Source organism: Apteryx mantelli, chromosome 15, assembly GCF_036417845.1.
Source record: "Apteryx mantelli isolate bAptMan1 chromosome 15, bAptMan1.hap1, whole genome shotgun sequence".
Lineage (NCBI taxonomy): Eukaryota > Metazoa > Chordata > Aves > Apterygiformes > Apterygidae > Apteryx > Apteryx mantelli.
The window spans coordinates 23,961,914-23,973,463 of NC_089992.1; the positions used below are offsets into that span (position 1 = coordinate 23,961,914).

At 60.7% G+C, this 11,550-nt stretch overlaps 1 protein-coding gene across 1 annotated transcript; it reads left to right on the plus strand.

Moving 5' to 3' along the window:
* Positions 1-782: 782 nt before the first annotated feature.
* LOC106500160 (zona pellucida sperm-binding protein 3-like) lies at positions 783-5,217 on the plus strand. The gene is made up of 9 exons (XM_067305366.1): positions 783-1,202; positions 3,017-3,135; positions 3,221-3,324; positions 3,644-3,821; positions 3,920-4,040; positions 4,138-4,229; positions 4,663-4,805; positions 4,892-4,990; positions 5,066-5,217. The coding sequence occupies exons 1-9, from the start codon at positions 834-836 to the stop codon at positions 5,191-5,193; spliced, it is 1,353 nt and encodes a 450-aa protein (XP_067161467.1). The 5' UTR covers positions 783-833; the 3' UTR covers positions 5,194-5,217.
* The last annotated feature ends 6,333 nt before the right edge of the window (positions 5,218-11,550 follow it).

Here is an 11,550-nt window from a genome sequence, read left to right on the forward strand (position 1 = left end):
GAAGACAACAGAACAAACACAACCCAAAGAGAGGGGGAAGAACAGCAGAGATAAAAAAAGAATTGCAGCAGCTCTCCTTGCAGCTGAGCCTTGCTCGTGACCTCACTGCCAGTTAAGCCGAGGCAGAGGATGAGGGCTTATCGGCCCAGCTGAGACCAGCTGAGCTCGTGTCCGTGGTGAAGGCACTCCTTCAGCTGGTGCTCGGGTCAGCACTAACTGAATGTCCCACCATTGGCCTTGCTGAGGACCAGAGAGTCACGCAAAGCCATGGCTTGGGCTGGAGCTGGACGAGCACATGGGCTCCTGCTCTTCCTCTGCTCCGGCCTGCTCGGCACAAGGAGAATCCGATTGAGAAACAGCGGAAAACCAGAGTCCCGGGAGAGGATGGCGGAGCTAGGCAGGGGTTGGGTCCCGCAGAGAGGATGCGGAAGCGCCTTCAGTTCGGTTTGCATACCAGCCCCCCACCCCCAGCTCTCCCGCTCTTGTCACCTCCCCTGGGAGCCTTGAAAAGCCCCTTATCACCACGCGCTTAACCTAAACAAGTCACTTTGTACCAGTCTCCCCGTCTCCGGCTTCTGCTGAGTTTTATAAACAATTTTGTGAAAGAGGCTGACGAGGATGTTTTCCCTTGCCTTGGGCAGCCCCGGACAGGGGGCTCCGGCACCCCGGAACTGACTCGCCGTGACCGCGGAGGGCTGGGCTTTGGGTGCCATTGGTCCCCGGCCGCCCTCGAAGCTGGGGGCGGACGGCTCCCGCTCCCTTTGGCTCCAGCATATAAAGGATCCTAGAGCAGCCTCTTGTCTCTGTGCTCGGGTTCGCTGGAAGCAGGCAGGATGGGACCCCAAAGCAGCTTGGCGCTGGCTCTTCTCTGCTGGGCGGTGGGCGAGGTGGCCTCTTACACGCCTTGGGATTTCTCTTGGAGCGAGCCGGTGAGCCACAGGTCGAGGGCTGACCCTTATGCCTGGTCGTGGATGGACGAGGCGCAGTCGCGGGCTGTTTCTGGGAGGCATCCTGTGATGGTGCAGTGCCAGGAGGCTCAGATGGTGGTCACGGTGCACAGGGACCTCTTTGGCACCGGGCGCCTCATCAATGTGGCAGACCTGACCCTGGGCCCAGCTGCCTGCAAGCATTCCTCGCTCAACACCGCCCAGAACACTGTGACCTTTGCTGCTGGGCTCCACGAGTGTGGCAGCATCGTGCAGGTAAGAGGCTTTGTCTATAAACCAGGCTCTTGACCCACCTCTGAGGCACCCTCGTGGTTTCTGAGCTCCTACTTAAGGACTTGCTGCTTTGCTGTCCGCTGGTTTGGATGGGCTGGGAGGTTCAGTGCGTAGGGGTTTATGGCTGCTGACCTGGCAGATCACCCATTGCTGGGGTCTGCCGATGCCGTGTGGTGAATCCAGGTGCCCTGGGCTCTTCAGATCTTGGCTGTGGGGCTGAAGGAGGCCTCTGGAGAGAAGGTGATTGCAGGCTGCTCTGCATCAGGACTCTTTCCCTGTGGCAGCCAAAGGGAGGTTGCGATTAGTTGACCCTGGTGGAGTTAACTGTGGTGGAGGTGCCCAGGCAGTTCCCCCAGCATCTCTGGCTTTCCCTTTACCCAGGGCATTGCTTCTTTCCCTGTGAACTGTGCAGGAGCTCCTGAAGCAGCTCTGGGCTATAGGATCTCACCCTGGTTGGGGTGTAGCTGCATCCCCCTGCCTTCTGCATGTCCCTGTGAGTGCGATGCCCAGCATGAGCGGGCAGCTCTCCCCTGCCACCGTTTTCCTGCTCTGCTCTCCCGGGAGGTCTCCGCCAGGCCAGGGCCCCTCCAAGGTGTGTGAGCCTGGGGCATAGCAGATCCTGAGTCCCGTGAGGCCGGGGGAGCTCTGGGTGCCTGACGCAGAGCATGGGCAAGAAACTTCCTGGGGAAGGATGAGTGGGCATTTCTCCCAAATGGGAACTTTTTTCCCAAAAGCTGCTTTGTATTTTCAGCCTGGGATACACTGATAGTGTTTAAGTTCACACATCAAACCCATTTCATTCACACCTTGCCCAATTAGGAGGTTTAACTTGCTGATTAAGGAACAGTGTTCCCTGTCTCGTTGCCTGTAGGGCAGCGTTTTGCCTGTGCTTCCCCTGTAACAGAGGGAACTGAGAGCTCAGCTGCTTCACAGCACGCCTGTGCTTGAGGCACTAGCTGGACTCCTCCAGCACAGCCTCACCTTTGTCCCGCAAAAGCCTTTTCCTTCCCACCACGGGGCATGGAGATGGAAAGACAAGATGGGATGGGGAGGTGTGACCCTTCCTACTGCAGCTTTTTCCAGCAGCTGACTGTCGACACAGGCTCTGTGCCCGCACTTGGCCTGGGCTGAGCCGTGGTCTCCTCCTGAAGATGTGCTGGCAGTAGAGCAGAGCCAGGCACTGCTTGGGCTGCCCGTGCTTGTGCACCAAGCACAAGGTTTGCCTCTGTAACCACCAGCAGCCCTGCTCCTAGCACGCTGCTATGGCTCCTGGTATGGAGACAGGTGCCCACACGTACACCCTAGCAATTTTGGCCTCTTGCTCTGAACCAGACCTGGGCCCAGCACCCAATACATGCCCATGCTGAAGAATTGGTGCCATGCTCAGCCCGGTGCATCTCTGTACAGAGGGAGTTTCACCTGCAGACGATCACAAGATGCTCTGCTCCCTTTATTCCTCCAGCCCTCCCAGGGCGAAGGCCTGGGGCTTCTGGGGAGGGTCATGGCCAGCATGCATTAGTAGGAGCTCCTTGGGGAACTTGGGCACCGTACCAGTATGAACGGAGTGAAGACTAGCATGGGAAGAGATTGCATATCAACACTCTGGTCTTCATACTCCTTTTTTCCAGTCCCTTTTGCCCAGCTTTTTACCCTTTTCTTTGTATTTTCACAGCATTTACCAACGGCAAAAGGACACTGTGATCTGCTCTCAGTTAAACTGCTCTGGAACAGATGGGTAATGGTGGGGCAGCAGGAGTGACCCTGCTACCAGCTTTTCAACATCTCCTTCTCCCTAGGTAACTCCTGACTCCCTCATCTACCGCACACTCATCAACTATGACCCCAGCCCAGCCAGCAACCCAGTCATCATCCGGACCAATCCTGCTGTGATCCCCATTGAGTGCATCTATCCCAGGTAAGAGTTTTATGTCCTCAAGCTCTCCTGGTCCTTAATTGCTACCACAGGACTCTGTCCTAATGAGCAACCTTCCCTTCCCCAGGAGGGAAAATGTGAGCAGCAATGCCATCAAGCCCACGTGGGCTCCCTTCAGCTCCACCCTGTCTGCAGAGGAGAGGCTGGTGTTCTCTCTGCGCCTCATGAACGGTAGGTGGGAAGTCACCCCATCATGTGGAAACGTATTATCCACTCTATTTTCCTGGTACGGCAGGAGCACAGGCCCTTTTGCCCAGCAGGCAGAAGGCTGTTGGTTGTTGCCTTCCCACTGGAGGAGGATGGGCAGCCAACCTGCCAAAGAGCAAATACCAGCGCCTGTGTCAGTGGGCTCCCAGTCAAGCCCTGCTCTGGTCCCTTGGAGTTCATCTCCTGCTTACCCACTCCCCAGCCGTGGCTCTCGTCGCTGGGGAGCCTGGGGATAAGAAGGAGCCATCCCTCCATTTCTCACGATGATGCTGCTGCCTTGCAGAGGACTGGAGTGCGGAGAGACCCTTTACTGGTTTCCAGCTGGGTGACATCCTGAACATCCAGGCAGAGGTTAGCACTGAGAACCACGTGCCTTTGAGGCTGTTTGTGGACAACTGTGTTGCTGCCCTGAGCCCAGACAGTGACTCCTCTCCTCACTACTCCATTATTGATTTCAACGGGTAAGGCCTGGGGACCGTCTCTGGAGCCCGGCAGCTGCTGTGGCGGCTGGAGAGGTGCCTAGCTCAGATGCTCCTGACCCCCACTCTTGTGTCTATAGATGCCTGGTAGATGGAAGGTCGGACGATACCAGCTCTGCCTTCATAACCCCACGGTCCAGGGAGGACATGCTTCGATTCAGGATTGATGTGTTCAGGTTTGCAGGGGACACAAGGAACTTGGTAAGACTTTATTCTTCCTCCATGAGGTCCAACCCAGATGAGGCTGGCGTCCTCCACGAGAGGATCCCCACCTCTCTCCTCCTGCTTTACCCTGCAGATCTACATCACCTGCCACCTGAAGGTCACCCCAGCTGACCAAGCCCCCGACCCCTTGCACAAGGCCTGCTCCTTCAACAAAGCCAGGAACATGTGAGTAGCTGGTGCATAATACTGGGATGCAAGAAAGAAGAATTTTTATACTAATGTGAAGTTTCCCAAGAGAGATCTGGGCAGGACCACAGGTCTCAGCCGTCTGCCCAAATACAACTTAAAGCTTCCTGGTATGATACAGGGAGTTTCATGAACCTGAACTCAGGGGTGGCTGCATCCAAAACCCAAGCATTGTCCAAAGGGCACAAATACTTTGTGTGTGCTGTGGGTGGCAAGGACGAGGACCCATCAGTTGCTGGCCTGTGCTTAGGCACCCCTGTGGCCCTTACGCTGCTGGTGTATGCCAGCTCCCATTCAGATCCTTCAGGCCCCTTCGGCCACCTTTTCCTTGCCTGCAGAAAGCTCTGGAGACAGAGGGACATTGGTAGATTACCTACTTGCTAGGATAACGGTATTTCCTGTCCCATTCCAGTTGGGCACCGGTGGAAGGCACCAGGGACATCTGCAGCTGCTGTGAGACTGGGAACTGTGAGCCACCCGCACTGTCCAGGAGACTCAACCACCTGGACAGATGGCCCAGCCGCCGCTTCCGGAGAGATGTGCCCTCTGCCAGTAGTAAGATCCCTGTGGGGCAGGTGTCCTATGGGACAGGTAAACTTGGTAGCCAAGCCCTGGTCTCCTAACAGCTCCTTCCTTCTCAGGGAAAGAGGTAGAAGCTGATGTTGTCATCGGACCTGTGTTCCTCACTGCAGAGGCAGGTGCAATGGACTCCTCAGGAGAGTGGAAGGAAGGAGGACGGGGTAAGTCCTCCATCAGCCACAGCCCCATCTGAAGGCTCCTGTGACTCGTTTTAATGGCCTGGTTTGGTTTTGCAGGGGCAGCGGCAGCGCCTGGCGTGGGCATGGGGCTGATCTCTGTGGCAGCAGCTGTCGTGCTGGCCGTCGTTGCTCTGGCTGTTGTTCTCATGCGCAGGAAGTGCGCCCACTCCTCTGCTGCGGTGTGAGTCCAGGGAGGAGGCGAGAATAAAGCGTGGAAAGGAGAACCCGGCGTCTGTATTTCTCCCTGTCTCAAAGGTGGCTTTGGGGAGTGGCTGGGGAGAGGGAAATACCCACTGGTATTTCGGTACAGCCATCGAGGGAACATCCTTCCCTAGGCACATAGACGCGGGAGGTATCAGAGCCCACCTGCTCCTGGGGAGAGGGGAGTCCAGGGCACCTCCATCCCTCTGATCTGGGGCTGGGGTTTCATGCTGAGTTAATGGAGCCATCTGGGACCCTCATCATCATCATTGATAGGGTCCCCCACATGCTTCAGAGGCTTTGGCCCTTCCCAGTGCTTAGTTCCTGGAGCCATCCTGGTGGCTCTCCATAGATGTCACTGGTGACAGTTCCCTTGTCATGCCTGGCACATGCCCCTAGAGGAGTCTCAGCAGTGTCCACTGGCCCTCTAACCCCTGCTTCTGGGAGACAGAGCAATTGAACTGAGGATGCCCAGTGGTCGTGGCCTCTCTTCATCTCACCTAACTGAGCCCAGGATTTGGGGGCTGGACAACAGTTGAGGGTCACTGGAGGTTTGTTTTTAGCCCTGGTTAGCAGTGAAGGGAGAACTTCATGTGCTGGATTTCCCTGCCTGGATCAGCCAGGCAAGGACCTCAAATCCTCCAAAGACTTGCACATCTAGGGACCCTCCTGGAAGGTTGCAATGGATAGAGCTAGTGGGGCCCTGCTCTGGACTTTCGCTGAGGAGACGCCTGAGCCCTGGCCCCCATGGTCTTGCCAGCTGCTTCGGAGCAGGGCAGGCTCACTTGCAAGAGCAGGGCCGCAGCGGGGTGATGCACAGCCATGTCCTGCGTTAGTTGCAAGAGCAAAGGTGAGGGGAAAGGGCTCCTGCTTTGTTACCTGGGCAGGGGAAGGGATGATGGCCTGGATCTCCCAGGGGGAGCCTCTGAAAGGAGGCAGTTTGGGAGGGTGTGGGAAGTGCTGCGTCTCTAAGGAGGTGAGAAGAGTCCTGGCTCTCTGGGGGAGGCAATAACCAGGAGGGGTCTATGTACCTTGCAGGCCAGGGTGAGCACTGCACAGGTTGTCCAAAGCTTTTCCTAGGGCAGATCCAACCACCCCCTGCCCCAGCCCCCTACCACAATGTGCAGCAGGCTCTGCTCCGGCCTCCTGGTCCCCCGGGTCTCAGGGGTGGGGGCTTGGGAAGCAGCCTATGCTAGAGGTACTCAAAGGACCCAAAAATGGGACCCTGCAGCCCTGTAGGTAGCCCCATGGGTCTGGCTCTGAAAGGAGGATGGCAAGGCACTGCTGCTGCTGCCTTTAGGGCCTCCATCCCTGTCCCATCCCTGGATGCTACAGGAACCAGGCTGATCCAGCTGCAAGGGTGTGGAAAAACCCTTCGCACTCTCCTCTGCTGCCCTCATGTGCACGCAGGATCTCCTGCAGCCGCACATAGCCCTGCACAGGGGGTTCTCCAGCCCAAAGGGCCAAATCCAGCCAAAACAGGGCCCTGCTGGTGCTCAGGGTCCAGGGCAGGCAGTAGCATTAGGTCCTGCTGGGACAGCCTCCCGGCTGGGTCTGGAGGGCAAAGCCATGCGGGCAGCTGGACGGGGGACTGGGCTTCCCACCCTGTGTCCGGGTCACTGCAAGGACAGGGTGGTCTGGGTTCACAGCCCGGGCAAGCGCAGACACGTCACCGAAATGGCTGTCCGTGGTGGTGGTGGTGGTGGGGGGAACGGGACGGGACAGGGCAGCTTTGCCCAAAGCATCTCCCCAGTCCTTCAGGCTGCAAAGTTTCTTGGTATTTCAGTGTCAAGGGGGAGCAGTGGCCAGGGGAGGCTCCCAGCCCCCGGCAGCTTCCCCTGCCATCCCACAGCTCGCGTCCCCCTCCCAGGCACCTGGAAGGGCCCCCACCGCCCCGTGACATCCCTACACTGAGCCTCGGCTCAGGCAGGGCGATGGGAGCCCGTCTGCTCCCAGCTGCCTCAGTTTCCCCAGCCCTCGGAGGGGTGGACCCCACCACGGCCACGTCTGAGCAGCCTGGCCCACGGGACGGCGGTGCTGAGCAGGAGGCAGCCAGGGTGCTTCATGCCGGGGAGGGGAAAGCCGCGGTGCAAGCCCGGGCTCAGCCCCTGGGCCGCATCCTTCCGCCTGGGGCAGGGGGAGGCAGAGCCCTGGCCTCGGGGCTGCTGGTTTTCACAGCCTCCGGCCAAGCTTTCCAGGTTTCCGAGACCTGCTGCAGTCCAGCCTGGGGGCCTGGCCCAGCGCCTCGGTCCCAGGTCTCTCGTGGTTCACCACTTGGTCGGGAAAGATGGGAAAAAATTCCCTGTCCCACCCAGTCCCAAAAGAGGGGGGGAGAGCTGCGGCCTCTGCGCCTCTCGCCCTCTGCTGTCCCTGCCGACCCGTGTGGCATGAGGAGGATTTGGAGAGCCGGGGGGAGGCACATGCTCCTGCACCCATTCATTTTGGGGACAGTTCACAACCTAGATCACCTTGCCGGAGCCGGGCCCGTGTGTGTGTACGGCGCCTGGCACATCCCGGCTCAGGGCTCGCCGTAACAGCGGGGCAAAAGTATTGCAGCCGGGGAGTGAGAGGGGGCAGCTGGGACCCAAAGGGTTAAACCAGTCCTTCCAGTCCCTGCCCCAAGGGCTGGTCCCGGTGTCCCGCTTCTCCTCCCGGTGCCGGCAGCCCCCCTGCTCCCTTCCCTTTCCCCGCTTTGATCTCAAGGCCGGTGCTCGGCACCTCGGCCGGGCTGAGCCGAGCCTTCGAACGCCGCGCCGGGCGCCGGCTCAGTGTCTCCTGGCTGCCGGCCGCCGTGGGAGGCCTTCCCGGCCGGCATGGGGGAACCGGGCCAGCCCGGCTGCGGCATGCTCCTGCCCGCCTCGGGGATGCTCCCGGGCATCGCTCCCGCCCCGGCACCGCGCCGGCTGCTTGTGCCGCGGGGCAGGTGAAGGGCCCGGCTGCCCCGCGCAGGGTGCTAGGCGCTGTGCGAAGCCCGCGAGCCGCCGGGAAGGGGGTGGGAAGGGGGTGGGAAGGGCCCGGGCGCCGGGGCAGCAGGGCTGCGAGGTGATCGGAGGGCAGAGGCCGGCCGCCACTCGCTCGCGCGTGCAGGGATGCTCCCGGCCCCGGGCTGTTTGCACGACGAAGCGTGGCCGAGCCGGGGTGTTCCTGGGGTTCGGGCCACGGGGTGGAGCGGGCTCGGGCCTCCCCGGGGCCGGAGGGAGAGGAGATGATTCAATTCCTCGTCACGCGCCGCTGGGGCTGAGCTGCTCCCCGCCAGCCTCCGCGGCAAAGGGCCGGACCGGCGCTGAGCCCAGCTCTCGTGGGGCGCTGGGGCGACACCCCGAAGGGGCCGAGCGCCCACCGCCAGCGTGGGTTGAACCTGCCCTGCCGCTGCAAACTCAAGGAAGAGCCTGGAAACGGGGGTGTGTGGTAGGGGGGCATCCAGGGCTCCCATCTCCAAGGCAGACGCTGGGTGCAGATGCTACCCGGCCCCCACACACCCCGCCTGACCCGCAGCACCCGGGGCTGGGCGCGGGCGCCGTTTCAGCAGCGCGGGCCAGGCTCCGGCCGAGCTCCCCCGTCTCGCTGTCGCGTCCGGGGTGCCGTCTCGCCGGCGGGAGGAGAGCAGTGGCCGGCGGCATCCCGCCGGCGAGGCCTCCGCTGCCTCCCGCCCGCCAAGAGTTAAGCGCGGCAGGAATGCGCTGAACCCCTGCCACATTCCTCGCGTGCCTTCCCCGCTTCGCCTTGACCTGTTCTCCTCCACTCGGCAGCCGTTAAAAAAAAAAAAGGAAGAAGAAAGCAAGCAAGACCAAAAAAAAAGGCTTTGGAATGGCTTTTTTTCTCGCGGTGCCTCCCGGGCGCTTATTTTCATCTCGCCGCCGCCGCCGCCGGGGCCTCAGCAGGGGATGCCAGAGCCGGGCGATGGGGGAGCTGGCGGCAGGGGACGGGATGCTGCAGGACTCGCGGTCCTCCCGAGCGGGCAGCGACAGTGCTTGTGAGGCGGCATCCGTGCAGGTGCTGAAAGAGCCTGCAGGGCGCCCGGGTCCTCTGCAACGCTGCCGGGCTGCTCAGAGCCCACCTGAAAGCAGCAGCCCGGCTTTTTTGCCTCCCCCAGCTCTGGTTTTGCAGCCCTGGGAGCTGGGGGTGAGAAGGCAGGAGCGGAGGAGTGAGCAAGGCTGGGGATGGCAGGGCCGGGAGACGTGCCGGGGGGGGGGGGGGGCTGCAAACTTGCCTCCTGTGTCTCCCCCCAAACCTGGCTTTCAGCCCCCCGTGCCCCAGCGCGGTGGCTCTGGACCGCAGGGCCGAGGACGTCCCCAAGAAGGGGGGGGGGGGGGGGCGCCGTGTCTGACACGTCCTCCCTGGTTCGGGAAAGCAGAAAGGAAGTTTGGGGGGGGGGGGGTCACTGCGAGTTCGGGCGGCATGGGAATGTCCCCGCTGCGTGACTTCTTTGCAGCTTCCCGACGAGTTTTGCTCCAGGGCAGGGGATCACTTTCCTGCTCAAAATCTGCAGCTCGTTTTTACAAAAACTGTTGGCTTTGTCCTCCCGAAAGAAAAACAGAAAGGTTCCCAAGGAAAACGACGGCTGACCGGACACCGCAGCTTTCCTGGGCTGCGAGAGCTCGCCGGCTCCGTGCCAGCGCTCGCCGCTGGGGCTGGCGCGAGGGGCAGCTTTGGGGCACTGCCCGGTGGGGGGGGACGGGACACCCTTCCTGCCCCCGATGCTTCGTGCGCTCCCTCCCTAGGAAATGCCAGGGCATCTCTGCATTTCCGAAGGGAGCTGCGGGTAGTCGGGGCGGAAAGGAGGTTTTATCTCGCTGCAGCCGATGCCCCGGGAGCTGTTTGCTCCCTTCGCTCCGGGTGGCAGCGCGCGGGCACCGCTGCGACCGTCCCGCCAGCCATAGCAAGGCACGGAGGCAAAGGGCAAGGCCGTTCCTCCCGCTGCCTTATCCGCCCCTTATCAGCCGGCATCCTTCCACCCGAGCAGGAGGCACGGGGAGCCCCGCTCCCGGCCAAGCCTCGCGCCCCTCCTCGCTGCACCAAGAGCCATCCCGGCCGTGCCCAGCCCGGAGCTGGGGGCAGCCAGGGCGCTGGCAGGGCCGAGCCGCGGAGAGGGACCCGCGCGGCACAGCGTGGGGAATGAGGCATCGCACGAGCCTGCGGGCCACGAGAACAAAAAAAATCTGCTGCTCAGCAAGCGCGGCTGCTTGCCAGTGCCCTGCGAGCGCACGCGGGCCAAGGAAAAACCAGAGCCCGCCTCTCCCAGGGCCTGGCTGGGAAGGGAATTCCTCTGCAGCCCGCACAAGCCTGGCTGCTTGGCCAAGTCACAGGGCTGGGCCGGGCAGGACAAATTCCCTGGGCCCTGAGAAAGTGCATAAAGCGAGACTCAGGCCTAAGTCAGACCGAAAATATTGAGCTTTTAGTTTATTTTAATGGCGGGATTTCCAAGGACCTAGCAAACTTTTTACATGGAACCAGCTATTTCTTTTCAAACTTCCTCTAGTTTCCTCTCTTGCGGGCCAGGACTACCAAAGGAGAAAATGAAAAAGCCCATGGTTTCCCTCAGGTCAGCTCTCAGGAGAGATTCCCACCCAATTTTCAGCCTGAGGACATCCTGCGACGTCCTTTGGACACTTACTCATGTCAAGCCCTTTGGAGCCTTGCTTGCCATAGGAGCAGCACCTGCGCAGGTCAGATGGAGGGGCTGGGGGCTGTGCACGCTTCGGTGCGGGCATCGGATCCACTGTCTTCCCAGCAGCTGGAGTGCAGGATCAGGCAAAAGCCCACCAAAGCTAACAGGGTCTGTGTTCGTGCCAGCAGGCGAAACTCCAGTCTCTGGAAGAGGAAACACTTTGCATGGGTTATGGCGAGGGGGGCAGATGTTAACGTGGGATCGGATGGTGTCCCCCTCCTAGGAAGGAAAGGGGGAGATGCCTGCTCCCCCCTGGAGAAATGATGCTCAAAGGAGCACAGGTTGCTGTGGTTCTCTGCCCCGGTCCACGCACTGACCTGCTGCCATCTGTGGCAGGACAACTATCGGTGGCTTTTTTGAACCTGCCCCAGCTCAGCTCACAGTTACATGGAGGAATGAATCTGCTGTGAACCATGGATCCAAGCTCTTTGCAACAGGGGCAAAGCCCAGAGCAGACCCAACTCCGCATTTTGGGTATGTTCCCCTAGATAACCTGGCTGTGCCCCTCTGTGCCCCCTTGGGGTGGGAGCTGCTTTTCCTCGGCCCGCAAAGGAGAGCACGAGGGCATCCGTGCCATACCATGGAGGCGGTGAGGAGACAAGGAGCGCGCTCTTCTTCTCCCAGCTCCCTCGCAGCTGCAAGGAGCGCTAGGCAAGTGAATAATCACATCACC

Bases quoted from the DNA above. Each gene is read 5' to 3' on its own strand.
- LOC106500160 (XM_067305366.1), top strand. From the start codon at position 834: ATGGGACCCCAAAGCAGCTTGGCGCTGGCTCTTCTCTGCTGGGCGGTG. The intron at 1,203-3,016 runs GTAAGAGGCTTT...CCTTCTCCCTAG, and splicing joins AGTGTGGCAGCATCGTGCAG to GTAACTCCTGACTCCCTCAT. The intron at 4,991-5,065 runs GTAAGTCCTCCA...TTGGTTTTGCAG, and splicing joins GTGGAAGGAAGGAGGACGGG to GGGCAGCGGCAGCGCCTGGC.